Raw genomic sequence first — 19,677 nt, forward strand, 5'->3', positions numbered from 1 at the left:
TCAACAACGGATTCGGAGGTAGAGTCGGCTAGAGTTATAGATCCCCACGGTAACAGCAGAGACGAACGGTGAGAGGAGAAGGCCCACTCCAGAATCGGATGCCTGGGATTACGAGACGCCGCGATCGCAGCTCCGGCGGCTGCTGCAGCGCCAACGGTGACAGAGACTGCGACGGCGGAAACGGAGAATCCAGAGAATGACGTGGCACGCGGGGGCTGAGAAAACGAGAAAGGGAACCGAAACGAAACCATCGTCTTCTTCTTTTCTTGGTGTGAGTGAGTGTTGTTGTTGTTGTTTAGTTAACTTTCACTAAAGAAAACTCTTTTTTTATTTGACACGCCATTGATATGATTCGGCGACAATTACTGCTGCTTTTAATTCACACGTGTATTACACGTGATCTTCCTGATAGGCTCTATTTTCTTGGGCCTTCCTCGTTTACTTATTAAAAGCCTTTTCACTCGTGTGTATGTATATATTATTATGGGCTTCTACTCTCATTTTTGGGACAATTTAGAAGATATTAGCACGAGTTGGTTCTAAAAATGCCGACCAAAAAAAAAAACAAAAAACATTTTTAAAATAAAATATTATAATTGATAAAATAAGATTCCATTGCAAATATCTGAATAATAAAAAAATTAAAAAAAAAAAGCAAAAGGGTAGAAAATGAAAAAAGGGTTCTTACATGGGGTTTTATCAAAATCCAAATAAAGAAGGATATTGGAAGATGTATGTATCCACCACACTATTGGTGGTGTGGTAGCGTCTTATCTTGCTTGAACGATTGAGGTTCATTTAGAAGAAACTTATCTTTTTCATGACACCCGAGTTTTTTTTTGTTTTCTAGTAAAAAGCCCAATTCAGCCCATAAGGCCCAATTAATGATAACCTTTCCTCTCACGAAATCTGGCCGTCGATTATTACATCGACGGTCTGAAACGCGACCGCTCGAGATATTTTGAACATTTTATTTTATCGCTGATTTTTTCTTCTTATTAAAGTAGTTGTTGAAGAAGATAAATCAGTGTGGGGGAGACAAACGAACGAGTGTTTAAGCAAAGAAGAAGAAGAAGAAGAAGAAGCGATGGGGGACAAGTCAGTAGAAGCGCATTTCCCAAAGCTGGAGAAACCCACAGGAAAGAAACAGACAGCGACGGTGGTCGTGGGAGTGCTGGCGGTGGGATGGTTGGCGATAGAGCTCGTGTTTAAGCCATTGTTCAAGAAGCTGAGCTCACCAAAGGACAAACCCGATTCCGACAATACCACCGTTCCTCCTCCCCCGTCGGACGCCCTTTAATTTGTAGTTTTCTTCTACTTTTAGTTAAATGAAGCTTTGTTTACAAATCTTGTTGTGTGTTTTTTTTTCTTGCTTTTGTCTTTGTAATCTCTCCTTCGGTTCGTTTTTTTCTACTGCTTTCGATGATGCCTTTAAATTAATAATCTCCGCTTTCCCTTTTCAATAAAAATCCCCCGATAAGGATTAATCCCCTTTTTTTTTTTACTTAAATCGATTAATAATTATTAGCATTTGTTGATAGTAATTTAATAAATAATCTTTCATAAAATAATTTCATTTATTGGAGGCCCATTATGAAACAACGTTGTATTATGATGTTGGATAGAAATGAATCAATTGTTAATATTGGAGGCCCATTATGAGAGAAATCCGTGATGGCAAAGATATAAGCTTGCGGAGCACGTGTCGGGTCAACCCGAACTGATATATGGAGCACCCACGCCAGTTGAGGCCGGCAACACCATCAATATCATTCGTAGACTCGTAGATCATTTCCTTAATTCATCATCTCCGATGCTGGGTGGATTCGGTGGTAAGTCGCCTCCCGTAGGCCGTACAAGCCTCAGAATCGCCGTCGCTGGCGACAAAGGCACCGGTAAATCCAGCCTTATCTCTGCCGTCGCCTCCGAAACTTTCCCCGATAATGTCCCCCGCGTCCTTCCTCCCATCACTCTCCCCGCCGACGCTTTCCCTGACTTTATACCTATCACCATCGTCGATACTCCCTCCAGGTCTCCTCCTTCTTTCGGTTATCAAACATCATCACTCCCCTTCATTAATTGTTACTTGCATTCGAATTTTTATACGCAAATCTTACTGATATGATATCTCTCTGTGTGATGTTCCTCTGTCTGTTGCTCAGTATTGACAATAGGATTAAGCTCATTGAAGAGTTCAGGAAGGCTGATGCGGTCATTCTCACTTACGCTTGTGACCAGCCATCTACTCTTGATCGCCTGTCTTCTTATTGGCTCCCTGAGCTCCGCCGTTTAGAGGTTTTCTTCTATTGCTTCTCATTTCTATGCATAATTCATTCTTTTTTTTTTTTTTTTTTTTTTTTTTTTTTTTNTTTTTTTTAAGTAATTATTTTTCAGTCTATATAGTTATATTTATATGTATATATATACCTAGATCAAAGCACCAGTGATTGTGGTGGGCTGCAAGCTTGATCTACGGGATGAACGTACTCCCACCAGACTAGATGATATCATGGCACCAATCATGAAGGAGTACCGAGAGATTGAAACCTGTATTGAGTGTTCCGCGTTGACCCTTATACAGGTATCCGTATCTTCTTGCTTTTGCTCTCTCGCTTAAAATATCTTCTGATATATAGTTCTAAGATTAGGCTATTATTATCTTTTCGCTAAGAGGGAAAATGTTGAAAAGCCATGCAAAACCGTGCCCACAATTAGAGTTCTTGATGTGATTGAACCATTTCCACAGAGATTCGTTATTGTATGCTACTAAAACATCCGAATTATATCCTTCTTCTTTTTTTTCCAGGCCCCTGAAGTTTTCTATTATGCATCGAAAGCAGTCCTTCATCCGACATTTCCATTGTTTGATCAAGAAAAACATTGTTTGAAGCCTCGCCTCCGCAGAGCTGTACAAAGAATATTCAACCTTTGTGATCATGATTTGGATGGTGTCCTTAATGACGCGGAGTTGAATGATTTTCAGGTTTGCTTTCTCTGTTAGTCACTGATTATTGTATTCATGAAAGTTCCTCATCCTTGTGTCAATATGAATGCTGCAAATTTGGGTAACAGGTAAATTGTTTTGGTGCCCCACTTGACCCTGTTGAACTTATGGGAGTTAAGAAAGTGGTACAAGAAAGGCAACCAGATGGAGTAACTGATCTTGGTCTTACGCTTCCGGGTTTCCTTTTTCTTTTTTCTCTATTCATCGACAGAGGTCGTCCTGAGACAGCATGGACTATCCTACGGAAATGTGGTTACAATGATTCTTTAGAACTCAACACCGAGTTACTACCCGTTCCACCGAAGCAGTCTCCTGATCAGGTGTGTGTTGTTGTTTTAGATAGTACTTAACTACGATAATATCTCTCAATCGTTTTGTTACTTAAAGATATGAGAAACTGGCTGGTTGCTTTCAAATAATTTTTGCACTCTATTCCTGTATATCACTTGCAGAGCATCGAGCTAACAAACAAAGCTATGGACTTTCTGAGTGGAATCTTCCAGTTATATGATCTTGACAATGTGTGTATGATCATTTCTTCAATTAGATTTTGTTGTTCTCTATCACCTAAAACTTATTTTATCCTCAAGGAGCAGTAGTAGTTCTCTAATACTTCTTCGTTTTGTTGCTATTTAGGATGGAGCGTTGCAGCCAGCTGAGCTTGATGATTTGTTTCAAACAGCTCCAGATAGGTAATTTGCTGGTGATTACTTTTTGTGTGCTCTGTTTCCAATTCTTACCTCCGTAATCGATGGTTATCAACTGTTCCTCCAATTTATGTTTAGTCTGTGAGCTAAGCTTCTTTCGTTTGAATTTTGCTTGCCAATGTCTTCAATGCTCTTGTACATGAATGTCTAATATCTCCAGAATAAGTTCATTTTCATGTGCACTCTGCTCTTTTACAATTTCAGTCCTTGGATTGAGGCTCCTTATAAAGATGCTGCAGAGAAAACGTCTGGCGGAAATTTTACGATCAACGGGTTTCTGTCTGAGGTTTGTATGCTTGCTGTTGGGTTGACACTGAATTAGAATCAGGCTTTCATGGTCATCACTCATCATGATCAACTATCAAATTCGACATTCTTTACCATGGATAATTATGCTGTGTTATGTGTTAATGCAGTGGGCTCTAATGACTCTACTAGATCCTCGAAAAAGTTTGGCAAACCTGATATATATCGGTTACGGTCACGACCCAGCTTCAACGTTTTCTGTTACAAGGAAAAGATCAGTGGATCGTAAGAACCAGCGAACAGAAAGGAATGTGTTTCAGTGCTTTGTATTTGGCCCTAAAAAATCTGGAAAGTCTGCAATCCTAGATTCTTTCTTAGGAAGGTACACTTGTTATAAAAGTGCTAAGTATCCGTCTTATGATGTGTCATCGTCAATGGTTTGATTGTTTCTATGGGTTTACTCCTATTATATTTTCTAAGCTGTGTCTCACTTCCAGGAAATTTTCGAAAAGCTACAAGGCAACAATGGGTGAACAATATGCAGCAAATGTCGTTGATCAGCCTGGAGTTAGTAGCAATAGCCTGAACTCTTATGTAATTTGTCACACGTGGATGGTTAATGGGGTTTTTTGGTTCTAATTGTATGGACACATTTTGCAGGGTACTAAGAAAACCCTCATATTACGGGAAATACCAGAGGAGAGAGTTAAAAAGTTTTTGACAAACAAGGAATCGTTGGCAGCATGTGATGTTGCTGTGGTTGTCTATGATAGGTTAGCCCAAGAAATATTGTTGCACCTTGTATGTGTAGATGACAAGATGATGGACTTAGCAAGAAAATTTCGATTTTTTGCAGTTCGGATGTATACTCATGGAAAAAAGCTAGGGAAATATTGATGGAGGTAGCAAGGAGGGGAGAAGAGAGCGGTCATGGGACCCCTTGCCTTCTTGTTGCGGCTAAAGATGATTTGGATCCATATCCAATGTCAGTGCAAGAGTCTGATAGGGTAAGTAATGCATCATCACTTAACCCTAATACAGTATGATTCTATGCTCTTGATATGATTGATGATGATGATTCATCATAACTCGGATACCAACAGGTTTGCATGGAATTGGGTATTGATGTCCCTGTGTCATTAAGCATGAGACTTGGGGAGCCAAATAGTCTCTTCTCAAGAATCGTGAGTACAGCCGAGAACCCTCACTTGAGCATTCCAGAGACAGAGTCAGGGCGAAGAAGCAAGAACATCCGCCAATTTGTGAATAGCTCACTTCTATTTGTCTCAGGTTACTACTCTTCACAATAATCGATATTTACTTGCTTGAGTTGGGTGAAACCATTTTAAATTTTAATCATCCTTACTAAATATATTACTATATGAAATTGCAGTTGGTACAGCTGTTGGGTTTGCCGGATTGGCAGCTTACCGTGCGTATTCGGCAAGGAAGAATGCTTGAAGATTTGCATGCATATCTTCTCGTTCACCCCAAAATAATAGTACTCCGTTTTTGCGAGTAACTAACCATCCAATCTGACTGAACCTCTGCTTCTTTTTTCCGTTTTTCGTTAGTATTAAAATAATGCACATCTTTCAGGGAACTAATACTACGTTGGCATTGATGTATACAAAATAAACACAATTTTTTATACAAAATATTTTTTAGTAATTTTTGAATGAAACATAAAACGTTATTAGTGTGATAGATGTGAATTCATGTCATAATACGAAAACTAGAGCCGGATCATTTATAATGTAGTGTATTATCTTGTGCTTAAAATATATGTGTTTCAATTTACATTTTACCGAGTTAAGAGGTTTATCTAAAATACATTTATCTTGTGAGTATACATTTTTTTCCATACGATAATGAGATGGGATTTTAATAAAACTAAAAATTAACAACCATAAGACGTGGTTGTCGAAACATGAACAGAGAAATAATATTATAGACAGATTTATATTATAGTCGGTCGAAATATATTAATATGTATTTATTCTTCTAGATATCATATACATGAACCATATTTAAAATCTTTGTTTTTAATTTATGATTTTTAATTTTGTAATTTAAAATGTAACTTAACGTGTATATGTATATATATAGTTGGGTTATAATATTACAAATGTATTAATTAAATATTGGGCATGAAAGTTATTTCTAATACTTGTAAAATTGGGCTTCTTAGGTCTTTTAGTTTGATCATCTCATACCCTTCAATCTTATTCTCGAGTTTTCTTCTTCCTGAGTGAGTGAACAAATTTTTTTCCCCTCAGACAACTTCCAGTCGGTTGATCTAAATTCCAGATTTTCTCAAGCTCTCAACGTATGATTCGTAATTCATAACTTTTACTCAGATTCACCACATCTAAATTCAGGCAAATCATTTCTGGTTATATACAAAAGCGGGAAAGGAGAGAAGATTCATTTAGTCGAATCGACTCCAAGATGTGTGTGTTCGGGTAGACTAATCCGGGAATTGGCGAAATCGATTTTCACCCAAGAATTATAAGACACTGGTTAACCAATTCAATTGGGTTGGTAAGTTGTCTATGATTCGAAATTGCTTCAATTTTAGATTCTTAAACTTTAATTGATATAAACACTTTCTCTACTGTTGTTATATGTATTCAAATATCCTCCGAATACTATGTTTTTGATTGGAAGTGTTGCTTTATTTGTAAGAGGGAAAACTGATTGTTTTTCTTGTTTTCGAGAACGCATCAGGGTTTCAATTGATGACTATTTTCATTTGTAGACCGATTTAGGACCAAAGAGAGGAAAAATGAAAGGTAAGCTCCTATAACAAATTTTTGTTTTGAATTCAACATTGGTTCTTTGCAAATGTGTAAATATTCATCAAGGAGATATATTAAGATGGCAAATTTTTGGAAGATTTGAAATGATATAGCTAGGGTTCCAAAAGTTGTTCACTAATACGAATATAATGCTCTGTTTATGTATCAGCTTCGATTCGATTGTGAGGAGAATATCGCATTTACAGTTTGTGTGTCAAGTTATTCATATCAGAGTAGGAGATTTAGAAGAATACAGTTAACATGTAAGTATTTCTATATTCTAAAGGTTAGTTTATTTAACAATTAAATAGATTAAGATTCTATAATCTTCGTTATGTATTTTTAATAATAATAACATAATAAAAAAAAACTAATTCTTTGCTCATTTATTTTAGAATTCAACATGAAATGAAAACATACGAATAGGTAGTTAAAAATAAACAAAATGATTCTTCAGCAATGCAAAACACGCAAAAAATCAACCTTCTAATAATCCTCTTGCCACACATGCTTCCTTGTACGATGGATATACAACTCCATCATATGTCCTCAGATCTTCGTCACTTATTGGCCCTTTAAGAAAACGAAAAAGTAGTTTGATGCATAAGTTACCTTTAAATTTACTTGAAATAGAAGTTGTTCTTCGATTGTTGATTGTCCTTTTCCTTCTGTCAAAACATTTTCCTTTAGGATTCCATGAAAAAAACACAGGGATCTCTTCGAAAGTGAGTTGTCTTGCAACTTCACAGTTTAGGTTTAGATCGAACCAAGCCTTAAACATTGGATCTTTGATATCTTTTTTTCTCTCGGTCTTAGTCATAATGAAAATTGAAAAGATTTGCTTCGGTGCTGATTCCTGGAATGTATAAGGTAAAGAATATATATAGTTGTAAATTTTTAGGGTTTTGATATTGCTATTTTTTTCGTAATTGTTCTACAGTACTTTCTTTCCTACATATTGGGTGTGAATATTCTCATATAACTAATACACCACAACAATAGGAAAGAAAGTATTCTAAAATATCAAGAGTATTACTAAGTACTGATTTTTTATTTAAAAATGTATTTGGAAATAAAACTGTGATATTAAAATATTTGAAATAAAGAACAAATATTTTTGTGTACATTATACTATTAGTTTTTTTCAGTGGTTTTCCAAATTTAAGGACTTTTGAAATCAAAATAAGCTTCAATTTAAACTTATCAATAAAAGTTATCAATATCATAAAATAGTGTGAATAAATGTTTTAAAAAAATGGACAGAAATAAATTTAATATGATCTTTCTTTTTATAAATTTTGAAAAACTTCCTTGAACACGACGTTCATTGTTTGCCTCTAAATCTGACCATCTTCGTCAACAATAAGAACTTTCAATCTTTTCTTAGATGTCACCCTAGATAGCGCCACATATAATTGCCCATGGGAGAATACAGGTATAGGCAAATATAATCCAACTTCATTCAATGATTGCCCTTGACTCTTATTGATTGTCATAGCAAAAACTAGAGCTATAGGAAATTGCCTGCGCCGCATTTTGAATGGTAGCTTCGTATCAGATGGTTTGATAAATGTCTGAGGAATCAACACCAAATCACCACTTCGGTCCCCAATAATAACATAGCTTTCAAAACATGATCATCCATCTGTGTAATTTGAAGCCTTGTTCCATTGCATAATCCACCTTTAGGATCTAGATTTCTCAACAACATAATAGGATCTCCGACTTTTAAACTCAAATTATGATTTGGTAATCCTGACATTCTTATACTATTTAAGAAGTCAGGAGTGAATATCAGATTATCTGCTGAATCTAAATCAGTTGGATCGATACTATCACAACTAAGATAGCTTATCTCTTCACCTGCAGAACTATGAATTAGTCCCCAATGCATTTTAAATTTTTATAACTTAAAATGAACAACGATATAATGATATTTCTAATTAGTAGATAATATAATGAGAATGATAATCGTACCAGGTAATTTGTCAAGCATGATTTGATTGATAGTATTAACGTCTTCATTCCTCGGTGCTAAAATTGCCCTCTCTTGAAAAAATTTAGGATCCTTCTTCGTTTGCAACAACTTAACATCCCCATATATTGATCTACTGATTGCTTCTATGGGATCATCAACATATGTTATTAAAAACTCAGCAGGGATATCTATTACAGCCTCTCCATCATTCGGTTATGCAACTTTCCCATCTCCGACATCTAATATCCACTTTGAAAACTCCTCAATATGTTTTGCCTCAACTTCTGTTAAATTTTCGTTTAGTAGACGCATGTTCTTAGTTAGCTTCAATAACTTGCAATGCTCCTATAAATAAGATGCATTTAAGGACGACAAAACAATCTCTGCTCGTCCTGCACCATTAATCACATGTAGGATTTGTCTGAAATCTCCCCCAAAAACAACCACCTTACCACCAAAAGGCTTCTTGCATCCTTTTCAAATACAATTATTCAGGCTTCTATCCAATAATAATTTGTGTGCGTTATTTGCGTGATAAGGAGCTAATTTAGGGATGTTTTTAGTTTTCCGGTTGAAAGAAATCAATACCCATTAAGATTCTGAATCGTGATTACCCAATACCCAAAAAAAATCGAAAAAACGTTGAAACCGAGTAAAGTCGGATCTAATTATCCGACTGTCTAATTTCGGGTTATTTCTTTTATTTTGACCCGACCCAGTTAATTGTTAAGTCATATTTGACCTTGTTCTCTTTGTTTTAATGTTGTTGGCGTAGGGTATTTTCAGTTAAAAGGGAAGTTGTACTTCACTTTTATTATAGTAAGGATAGAGAGAAAAAGATATACTTAGACATGTTTGTTTCATGCTCATAAATGTTTTAGCCAAAACACGCATAATAAGTAATGTTTACTTTAAAAAAGTTTAATCAATCATAAACAAGACTGCATAAAATAAATAAATATAAAATATAAAATTAATCTAAAAGTTGTCTAAAAAATTGAAAACATCTTATATTATGATACAAGCAAAAATTTCTAAAACATCTTATATTATTATATTATTATGAACAGGGGGAGTATTAACTACTGCTAGCTAGTATTAGTATAAAACTGGTTTTGAAAAGAGCCCATATTGGCCCAATCTAGAAGGGGATGGTAATTAATGATATAATCACATAAAATCGCAAAGATGAGATGGACCGACCGTTAGACGTTATCTTGTACAATAGCCGTTCATATCTCTATCTTCTGGTTCTCTGAGGATCATAAAAAGAACAGACTACAAAACAAAGTCAGACCAAACAGAGCAAGGTCATCTTAACCCAACCAAAAGAAAAAAAAAAATGGCGGCTGTATCATCGTCCTCTCTGTTCTTCTCCTCAAAAACAACTTCTCCGATCAGTAACCTGCTGATCCCGCCATCTCTCCACCGCTTCTCTCTACCCTCTTCATCTTCCTCCTTTTCCTCTCTCTCTTATTCTTCTTCTTCTGCTTCTCTCTTCACATACTCTTTGAGAACTTATCGAAGGTCATCTCTTCAAGGGTTTACCGTTAAGGCCAGCTCCCTCGGTGAGAAGAAGAATGTGCTTATCGTCAACACCAACAGCGGCGGTCACGCCGTCATTGGATTTTACTTCGCCAAAGAGCTTCTCTCCGCCGGACATGGCGTCACCATCATGACCGTCGGCGATGAATCTTCCGACAAGATGAAGAAGACTCCCTTCACCCGATTCTCCGTAGGAGTTTACGAATGTCCCCTCTTTTTGTGAGTCTTTTTTTTTTAATCCGTAAGGTTCCGACCGATACATCTGTCTGTCTACATACAGGAAATTGTCAGCGGCGGAGGAAAGACCGTGTGGGGAAACCCGGCCGATGTTGCCAATGTTGTCGGAGGTGACACATTTGACGTTGTGCTTGACAACAATGGCAAGGATTTGGATACTGTTAGGTCTGCTTATTGATTCTTAGTATTCCATAAAAAAAGCCATTGCTTTTATTTTGAATTTCCCATTGATGATTTTTTTTTTTGCTGAACAGGCCAGTGGCGGATTGGGCTAAAAGCTCTGGCGTGAAGCAATTCTTGTTCATTAGCAGTGCCGGGATCTACAAGTCCACCGAAGAACCTCCTCACGTTGAAGGGGTAAAAAAACACAAACAACTTTTTTCTCAATTCTCACCACTTATGTCTCCTCCTTCTCCGATGTGCAGGACGCTGTCAAAGCTGATGCAGGTCACGTGTTAGTGGAGAAGTACTTAGCCGAAACTTTTGGGAACTGGGCATCGTTTCGACCACAGTACATGATCGGCTCTGGCAACAACAAAGACTGCGAGGAATGGTTCTTTGACCGTAAGTCTCTCAAACCCCCACTGATTGATGCTACACATCGACAAACACAAGTAAATATGGTAAATATTGTGTTCCCAGGGATTGTGAGGGACAGAGCAGTGCCAATCCCAGGATCAGGAATGCAGCTTACCAACATATCCCACGTGCGAGACTTGTCTTCCATGCTGACTTCTGCCGTGACCAACCCTGAGGCTGCCTGCTGCAACATCTTCAACTCCGTTAGCGACAGAGCCGTAACTCTTGACGGTATGGCCAAGCTCTGTGCTGCCGCTGCTGGCAAAACGGTTGAGATCGTTCACTATGACCCTAAAGCCATTGGGGTTGACGCCAAGAAGGCTTTTCCATTCAGAAACATGGTAAAACTAAACCCAATAAAAGCTCTTCTCCTCCTTCATTGATTGATTAGTTTTATAACCCTGTTATTGTATGGTCGCAGCATTTCTACGCGGAGCCTAGAGCCGCAAAGGATATATTAGGGTGGGAAAGTAAAACGAATCTACCTGAAGATCTCAAGGAGAGATTTGAAGAGTATGTGAAAATTGGAAGAGACAAGAAAGAGATGAAGTTTGAGTTAGATGATAAGATACTCGCAGCCCTCAAAACTCCAGTGGCCGCTTGATCAAAGGCCATTATGTTTCTTCCTTTGTAACTTCTACTGCAACCCTACCCTGTGCTCTCTTTTTTTCCGGCTTATATGAGATGGAGATTACTTAATCCAAAAGACCATTTGAATTCATAATCAAAAAAAGCAACAACAATTATGGTTTAGGAGCAGATAACAATTTCTTTTCAAAGGGAAATTGATTTGAAGACAGTTTAAGATCCTTACATACCTACTTCAATACGTTTATCATAGAGAGAGAGATTAAACTGAACCTACCTAGATAGCGACAAGAGCATCACATAACATGATTCTATTCCTCCTCTTGCTTGATTTTCAGACCTCCGAGTTTTGATTCCAGTTCGTTGTCTTCTTCGCCTTCCTCTTCTTCGCTTTCATCTTCAAAATCTTCTCCTTCAGGGTCATTGTCGTCCAAAAGACCAAGCTTGTCCGGACAGTCCTTGAACATATCATTTACCTCGTCAATACCTTCGTCAGATATATAGTTTCCATTAATGTTCAGCAGCTTGAAAGTGTGTTTCTTCACAAAAGTTTGTGCCAAGGCTCTTGCCCCAGCTCTTCTGATCATGTTGGTGCTCAAGTCAACTTCAAGTAACTGACCATGACCTTCTACTGCCTTTGCGATTAAGATAGACCCTTCGTCTTTGAGTTCATTCTCAGATAGATTCAGCTTTGAAAGAGACTGTTTTGAGGCGATGCAAGCTGCCAACTTTCCAGTGGAATTGACAGTAATATCGTTTCCAGCCAATTCTAGAACTTCAAGAGAAGGGGCGGACTTAAGTAGAGCTTCGGCAATCGCTTCTGTTCCCTCATCCTCCAAGTTCAGATAACTCATATAGATCTCAGTTAAATGAGTCAACACTGACAAAGTCTTGGCCAAGGCAATTCCACCTTCGACTCCAAACATGTTGTCACGAAGATCAAGTTTCTTCAAGTGGGTACAGTGTTCGAGTGCTTCAGCCAGCGCAACACCACCTTCTGAACCAATCCTTGTAGATGAACACCGGAAGTCTTCCAAAGATGGACACTGCCTGATAATCTCAGCAATGGCAATAGCTCCTTCATCTCCTGTCATGTTGTTATGGAAGTGAAGAACCCTGATTTTGTCAGTAGAAGGAAGTAGCTCACGAACTGCTCTTGCAGCATCCTCTGAAATGCCATCATTCATCAGATAAAGCTCCTCTAAGTCATGCTGAGACTTGATGAGAGAAGCAAACGCTCTAATTCCTTTTTCACCAAGAGCATTGTCCGAGAGATCCAAAAACCTAAGCTTAGAACCCTCCAAAGCAGATGAAAACATATTCATGGCTTCAAGTGCTTCAGCCTCTGGACGTCCTGCAACAACATCGGAGAGATCCACTTCAGTGAGCTGATCCTTGATGGAAGACAAAACAGTGGCAGCAAACTTGGCTGCTTCGGAGCCAAAACTCCTGTTGCTGAAACGGATCTTGGTAAAGGAGTTATGCGGGTCAGTCAAAGGCCTCAAAAGCTCACGTGCCTCGTCTTCATCAATGAATGCTCTACGGCCACATGATATATCAAACAAGACATCCCCAGTCTGCTTAGCCGAAACATCAGATTCTTCCTGTGGACCTCGCTTGATGACATCAAGCATGAGCTTACTGGATTCTTTAGCGTAGACCTGAACAGCAGAAGTGCCATCACCATCAGGCTCGTTCTGGAAGTGTTTGTTGGCGGTAGCAAAAGCCAAGTCTTCAATACGCTTGGCATCATCCTCAGCCTCTTGGAGACTCAAAAGACCGTACTTTCTGGAGAAGATGGAAGGGGTGGTGATGTTCTTGGTCATGCGCTCGACAAGCATCAGGCGGGTACTCTTACTGGGTGGCCACATCTTGACAGACAAAACACGGTTCTGCGTGGTTTTAACTGAATGATCCATGGTGCTTGCTTCTGGGATTTCAAGACAAAAGGAAAACATTACTCAATGAATCTGACATATACTTAATTCAAATTTCAAAAACAAAAAAAGAGAGGTTACGATGAAGATCCAGTCGAAAACGAAGACGGCATTGAAGAATCTAACTACATTTCCAGATGATTGTCAATAATACTAGAAAAGAGCATTTCCTAAAACTAAGGGTATAGATATAAACCCTAAAAATCAACATATGACAATGCGAAAGAGAAGTAGAAGAAACCTAATAGCGAGTGGAGAAGATGCGATAAAAGGATTAATGAAAATGAGAGAAGGAAGAAGACGGTACGTACCTGGGGGATCGAATTGGGGTTCTCTCTCTCTCTCTCTCTGCGACTACCACTACTTTGATGCCCACAATAAACGAAGCGGAAAGGAGAAATAAAAATAAGAAAAAAAGGTGAGATTTTTGTTTAAGAGAAGCGTGATTAAGAAGCAGAGTGAGAGAGAATCATTGATCCGCGTGACGGTAATGATGCCTGCCTTTCAAAATCAAATTTCAATCTTTTTTTTTTCTTCTGACAATCCCCAAAAACAAAACAAAACAAAACAAAACAAAACAATTTCAGGCATATTATTTTGAAAGAGAGAGAGAGCCAAACCACGAAGATTAGGGTTTATGCAATGACAATAAAGCCCCTGAAAATATAGCCCATAGAAAAGCCCATTAATACATGTAAGGCCTTAAGAAAGCCCAGTCTTATTTATGTATTTTCCTCAACTTCAATAATTATGCGGCGTACCTTGCTAATAATAATATTATTAAACTACATAAAAAATGCCCAGTTTTTTTAATAATTAATTTTAGGTAAATGAAAAAGACAGGCAGAGATGATGGAGGAGACGGTGGGCCACCGTCGCCAGCTGTCTCACCGACGGTGAACTGTTGTCGGCAGTCGACGCCTCTCTCTCTCTCTCTCTCTCTCTCACTCCTTGCGTTTTGTGTTTGTTTTGTTTATTTTTCTTTAATTTATTAGATTATTTAAAAAGAATAAATTAAAAGGCAAATCATATCCCTAATAATAATAATGGAAAGTTTCCTTCTTCTTCACAAATCATAAATCACAATTCATCTCGCGAGCTTCAGCAGAGCAAGCAAAACAATGGAGAAGCGCCGGAGATAGAGAGAGAGAGAGAGAGAGAGAGAGAGAGAGAGATCTGTCATCTTCCCAATGTCGCCCGGCATTCTCTAGTCCAAGATTCTAACTTCTTCCTGCAGCCCACTTGTTTCTCTCGTAAGTTCCTTCTTTCACAATCTGATACTGTTGTTGTTCTTGATTTATTGCTTTTTACTCTTTAAGATTTGGTTTTGGTGGTTTTAGGAGTCTAATTTAGTGTGGGGTTGTTCTCTCTCTCTCTTATATCATAATCATAGATTGCTTTCTTTGTTAGTTTGTTCCCCAACTTCCCCATTCCTGCCTATGTCTATTGCAAAACCCTAACCCCCAAGATTGGCAAAATCTTTTTTTTTATGCATCATTATCCAAGTTACCATTTTTTATACCGTTTCTGATTATTTGCAGAGATATAGTTATGGCCTCTCTCCCAACGGATCAAGGTTTCATTGATTCGGATGTATACCTCAGATTAGGACTCTTATTAGAACATGGCAAACGTTTGAAAAAGCCACCCGCAGTTCTGTCTCGTCTCGCTTCATCTCTTGAGAGATCTCTCTTGCTCTACGATGACAACAAGTTACTACCGATGATGCTTCAATCCCCTGAAGACTCTGTTGTCACCGATTTTGATGGCTCATCTCCCCCTGAGATCACCATTTCACATTACTTGGATCGCATTTTCAAGTACTCTTGCTGCAGCCCTTCCTGCTTTGTCATTGCTCATATCTACACCCATCTCTTCCTCCAGAGGACCCGATCCCTTCTCAATCCCCTTAACGTCCACCGCCTTCTCATCACTTCTGTCATGTTAGCCGCTAAAGTCTTCGATGACAGGTAACAACATCTCATCTTTCATGCTTGCTGCTGCTTGTACGAACTAATTAAGCAGGGGGTTATGGATATGTAACTATAGATTCCTCCATCTGTAGTGCAAGTTTCTTTTACTTCTTCATCTCAAGTTCGTTTTAGTAGAGAGACTAGATTGCAACTTTAAGATGTGTGTAGTTGATGCCACAACATAGATTCATTGATCTCTCTGGTGTTGTGCAGGTATTTCAACAATGCATACTACGCAAGAGTTGGAGGTGTGAGCACGAGAGAGTTAAACAGATTGGAGATGAAGCTGTTGTTCACCCTTGACTTCAAGCTTCAGGTTGATCCTCAAACGTTTCACACACACTGTTGTCAGTTAGAAAAACAATACACCGACGGCTTCCAAATCGAGTGGCCGATCAAAGAAGCATGTCGTGCCAACAAAGAGACTTGGCAGAAGGGGACACCTGACTCACTCTGCTCTCAAACGACTGCTCGCTGATCATGTGGCAAGAGTAAGATAGGATTTTTTGTGTTTTGTTAGTGGTGATTCTTTTGCAAGATTGATTGATTGATTGATTGTGACACTTTGTGTAGTAGAAAAACTTTATTAAAAAAAACCTACGAGCTCATTCTTTAAGAGGCGGTTGTTATATATAGTTTCCATTGATACTGCTTAAACTAAATAGACCTACATCAAACGGCAACTATTTCCTCTGCTGCTACAATTCACATTAGCAACCGGAGGTTCTGCTGGTTTGCTGTTACAAAGAGCATGGTTGATCTTGGATGGTGGTTCAGCAGCAGTAACAGGAGCCACCACCACCTCAACATTACCACAAGCACCTGAACCACTGGCTCCTCCATCACCGCCATTGCTACTCTTGGAGTCAGAGGACGGTGGTGCAATCGGAGACGGTGAGTCCCGCGAGTGGTCGCTACTAGGATCATCATGTGACTCCTTGAACGTTATTTTAGTGACCCTTTTCTCGATGATCTCCATATGTTTGATTCCACGTACGTTTCTATCAACCAAGTCCTGTAGATGTAATGTCTGGTCAGAGCCGTCAAAGCTGCTGACGTGGACCTGACGTTGGCAGGTTGATGGCGTGGCGAGCGGAGGAGGAGTTGCCGCTGAAATATCTTTAGGATATTCTGGTTCAGGAGGTTCCCACAAAAGCTCAGCTCTTTTGCCGGCTTTAGCTGCCATTGCGATAAGCACTTGTGGGTCGATCTCACTGTTCACTTGTATCGTCCCCTCGTTTGCATTAACCTTTATCGAATGCACCCCTGTTCATATATGCACCATATTGCTAATTGATTACAATCAAATCGACTAAAATAGTGTTACTGCATATATAGCAGAAACGGTAAATATGTGCATAAGCACCTTCAACTTTAAGCATGGCTCGTTTAACCTTCCTCGCACATCCGGTGCAACAATTGGGTTCCAGTTTCAGAACACGAGTCTGCTGAATGCAAAAAAAAAAAATGATTTACCATATCAATCAAAATAAATATTATGATCGACGATGTACAAACAAGCCTTGGTCAATCGTAAAAGGTAAAATAAGGAAGGAACCCGAAGGAGTGGGGAATGATTTGAAGAAGGATGACTTTCCATTCTTAAAAATAATGCAGTATGTATTAAGAAACACAAACGAACTATATAACGATTCTTATATTATTTGTAACATCATAATAAATATATGTATGTGTTCTGATAGCCTTGTTAGTTAGTTTTGAATGAATTTACGCGAGTACTTTTGTCAGTATCTTATACGTGTGCTATCGATATATACAATGATCTCAGCATAAATCTTTAAAGCACGCATATATATCTTCAAGATTTCTTTATTGATCATCAATGATCTAAAGCACGATATGATAATTTCTTGGAAAATTATCTATCAAGCGTGCTGGCTTGATTTACATTTTCTATGGAAAAAAAAATAAAGTTAAAGTTGATTATGACATAAAAAAAATGTTGAGACTTACGAGTGAGATTAACCGTTAAAGTTTGGATAGCTACGCTAATTATTCTATTTTTGATTTGTCGCTATTTTCTCTTTACTTGCACTACAGTGTTTCCACATTTGGAGCAACAAAATTGCAGGTTGTATCTCTTACAATGTGAATTGGGCAAATGATTACTGAAAGAGAGAGATAACAAAAATAAAGTTAATGGGCAAGGTAGGCGTGACTGCCTTATTGGTCGTCGTATAATTTACTCTCTTTTTGTAATCATGGTGGAGTAATATATATTTTTTGACAAACGTGGGTGATGGGTTAACATCAATCAATCATTAGCCTTCTTATCCCAATTTTTTTTTTGTTTTTTGTCTTTGTATCTATCATGAACATTATAGCATAAATTAAAGAAGTGAAAAAGCTGGTGGCCACGAGTACAATCGAGCGAACTAGCACGCACATATGCATCACTTACCAGCCTAAAAAAACTTTTTGATTTGATTTTTTTAACACCGTTACCAAGTTTATTGTTAGATGAAAAACAAACGACGTAATATATATCTAAGAGTTCTTATTTTCATTTAGTTTATGAATTACTCCACATTTTAAAGTGAATAAGAATGAGAAAGATATAGCGATTATATTAATTTTATCTTAGATTTAACTTAGTAGTAACATTTTATTGATTTTAGGTTGATATATTCATTCTTTGCGTTGGACCTCTGTTATGTAAATTGATTAATCGAATGCAACTTTCTAAAAATATAAAGAAAAATTCTGAATTGTGTTGTTAATCAACTGATAAGATAAGACAACAGAAAGCTAGGAATTTAAAATAAACGCATAAGCTGGCCGGTTTAGTCCACCAATTTGATTAACACTTATTCGATTATAAATAGATAAGCATATAATACCAGAAGAGTAGATTTAGTAAACTAATGTACCGATCGGACAATGTATTGGCATTGAAGTTTATGATCAGTGAAGAGTATCTAAAATATATATAGCTCTAGTAAAATTGTATAGTTAAAATACAAGACAGCTTTAGTTTAAAATTCCCTTATTTACATATTCCCGTGTTTTTTTTTTTTGGGGTATATAGGACTGGAGGAATCAGATACGTCCATGGACGTGTAGGAGCATGCACATTGCACACATTACCAAGCTCACAAGAAGCAAAATTACATTCCAATAGCTACGACTTGTCGCTGTAAGAATAATCTTTTTAATTAAAGGCCCTTTCTCATGCCATTATATTTCTGATCTCAAGTGAATAAATTATAATGTAAAAAATAAAAATAAAAATAAGGTTCTCTTTATAAGGTTTTGCCATCTAAAGATTTATACGTAAGTGGAAGAAGGAGTAATAAAGAGACGTTCCCGGGGGTCTTTGGCCATTGCAGGTCGACAAACAATTTTGCCTCTCCGTTTCATTAATGGACGGTCCAATAGAACCTTTATATTGTTTTGTTTGTCAAACTAGAACCTTTATATTATTCTACAAGAAATAAAAAGACTCTATGATAATATCAAAATATATAAGACATAGAATCACATCTGCATCACTTTTTCTTATGAAATTTAATAAAACTAGGGCATATAGAATATCTATATCTATATAATATTTACTAGACCGATCATAAGGAATCATCATAACCTAATTTTTATTGAGTGTAATTAATTTAATAATGTCAATTCATCTAAATTAATTGCCGAGTTTTCCAAGATAACTTGTAAAAGAATATTAAAAAACCAAAACTAAGCTTAATTTTCTCTTCATATAAAACACAATTCATTTTTTTGATAAAAAATGAGACTTCTTCTTAAAAATTTCTGCCTCGGATAAAATCATTTTTTTGCAATATAAATAAATAAATCGTATCTTAACCTCACATCAAACGTAATGGAAGTTTACATTTGATTGAGACATTATCAATATATATCATCTGCACTGCAGGCGTATCAAATATTTGGCTACAGCCTAAAATAAAAATAGAGGAGAATAAAGTAAAAGAGAAAAAAAAACAACAGGTTTTGACCAATGAAAAAAAGCGAGCCAACTTGTCCTCTTATATCATTCGTACAGTGTCCAATTTCAAGTGTGTGACCCTATATATATATAAATCATATCATTC

The 19,677-nt window shown here is 37.4% G+C and overlaps 5 protein-coding genes across 6 annotated transcripts in view; 4 read left to right on the forward strand and 1 right to left on the reverse strand.

The window, feature by feature from the left end:
- Nucleotides 1-1,504, forward strand: part of LOC109129624 (outer envelope membrane protein 7-like) — a 20,658-nt gene extending 19,154 nt beyond the window's left edge. Inside the window, exon 3 of one of the 2 annotated variants that reach the window (XM_019238119.1) lies at nucleotides 1,062-1,504. In XM_019238119.1, coding sequence (XP_019093664.1) covers nucleotides 1,088-1,300 — 213 coding nt within the window. In that variant the 5' untranslated portion in view covers nucleotides 1,062-1,087 and the 3' untranslated portion in view covers nucleotides 1,301-1,504. The remainder of the gene's footprint in view (nucleotides 1-1,061) is intronic. The other variant, XM_019238118.1, reaches the window with a different exon arrangement.
- Nucleotides 1,734-5,628, forward strand: LOC104699564 (mitochondrial Rho GTPase 2). Its single transcript, XM_010470579.2, has 14 exons — nucleotides 1,734-2,031; nucleotides 2,163-2,295; nucleotides 2,432-2,581; nucleotides 2,807-2,983; nucleotides 3,073-3,324; nucleotides 3,457-3,525; nucleotides 3,641-3,696; nucleotides 3,916-3,997; nucleotides 4,128-4,339; nucleotides 4,455-4,524; nucleotides 4,618-4,730; nucleotides 4,814-4,964; nucleotides 5,061-5,247; nucleotides 5,351-5,628. The coding sequence occupies exons 1-14, from the start codon at nucleotides 1,814-1,816 to the stop codon at nucleotides 5,416-5,418; spliced, it is 1,938 nt and encodes a 645-aa protein (XP_010468881.1). The 5' UTR covers nucleotides 1,734-1,813; the 3' UTR covers nucleotides 5,419-5,628.
- Nucleotides 9,990-11,796, forward strand: LOC104749000 (chloroplast stem-loop binding protein of 41 kDa a, chloroplastic-like). Its single transcript, XM_010470580.2, has 6 exons — nucleotides 9,990-10,471; nucleotides 10,562-10,683; nucleotides 10,773-10,875; nucleotides 10,944-11,082; nucleotides 11,161-11,438; nucleotides 11,519-11,796. The coding sequence occupies exons 1-6, from the start codon at nucleotides 10,079-10,081 to the stop codon at nucleotides 11,699-11,701; spliced, it is 1,218 nt and encodes a 405-aa protein (XP_010468882.1). The 5' UTR covers nucleotides 9,990-10,078; the 3' UTR covers nucleotides 11,702-11,796.
- Nucleotides 11,847-14,195, reverse strand: LOC104749001 (RAN GTPase-activating protein 1). The gene is made up of 2 exons (XM_010470581.1): nucleotides 13,934-14,195; nucleotides 11,847-13,615 (listed from the first exon to the last, which is right to left on the reverse strand). The coding sequence occupies exon 2, from the start codon at nucleotides 13,602-13,604 to the stop codon at nucleotides 11,997-11,999; it is 1,608 nt and encodes a 535-aa protein (XP_010468883.1). The 5' UTR covers nucleotides 13,605-13,615; nucleotides 13,934-14,195; the 3' UTR covers nucleotides 11,847-11,996.
- On the forward strand, nucleotides 14,660-16,243 carry LOC104749002 (cyclin-U3-1). Its single transcript, XM_010470582.2, has 3 exons — nucleotides 14,660-14,875; nucleotides 15,164-15,592; nucleotides 15,809-16,243. Exons 2-3 carry the CDS (start codon nucleotides 15,174-15,176, stop codon nucleotides 16,071-16,073), a joined length of 684 nt encoding a protein of 227 aa, XP_010468884.1. The 5' UTR covers nucleotides 14,660-14,875; nucleotides 15,164-15,173; the 3' UTR covers nucleotides 16,074-16,243.

The sequence above is a fragment of the Camelina sativa genome, chromosome 16, assembly GCF_000633955.1.
Source record: "Camelina sativa cultivar DH55 chromosome 16, Cs, whole genome shotgun sequence".
Classification (NCBI taxonomy): Eukaryota; Viridiplantae; Streptophyta; class Magnoliopsida; order Brassicales; family Brassicaceae; genus Camelina; species Camelina sativa.

Coding starts and splice junctions, on each gene's coding strand:
- LOC104749001 (XM_010470581.1), bottom strand. CDS start 13,604: ATGGATCATTCAGTTAAAACCACGCAGAACCGTGTTTTGTCTGTCAAG.
- LOC104699564 (XM_010470579.2), top strand. CDS start 1,814: ATGCTGGGTGGATTCGGTGGTAAGTCGCCTCCCGTAGGCCGTACAAGC. Junction 3,697..3,915: donor TTTCAAACAGCTCCAGATAG/GTAATTTGCTGG, acceptor TTACAATTTCAG/TCCTTGGATTGAGGCTCCTT. Junction 3,998..4,127: donor TCAACGGGTTTCTGTCTGAG/GTTTGTATGCTT, acceptor GTGTTAATGCAG/TGGGCTCTAATGACTCTACT.
- LOC104749002 (XM_010470582.2), top strand. CDS start 15,174: ATGGCCTCTCTCCCAACGGATCAAGGTTTCATTGATTCGGATGTATAC. Junction 15,593..15,808: donor GCTAAAGTCTTCGATGACAG/GTAACAACATCT, acceptor GGTGTTGTGCAG/GTATTTCAACAATGCATACT.
- LOC104749000 (XM_010470580.2), top strand. CDS start 10,079: ATGGCGGCTGTATCATCGTCCTCTCTGTTCTTCTCCTCAAAAACAACT. Junction 10,472..10,561: donor CTCCCTTCACCCGATTCTCC/GTAGGAGTTTAC, acceptor GTCTACATACAG/GAAATTGTCAGCGGCGGAGG. Junction 11,439..11,518: donor CTTTTCCATTCAGAAACATG/GTAAAACTAAAC, acceptor GTATGGTCGCAG/CATTTCTACGCGGAGCCTAG.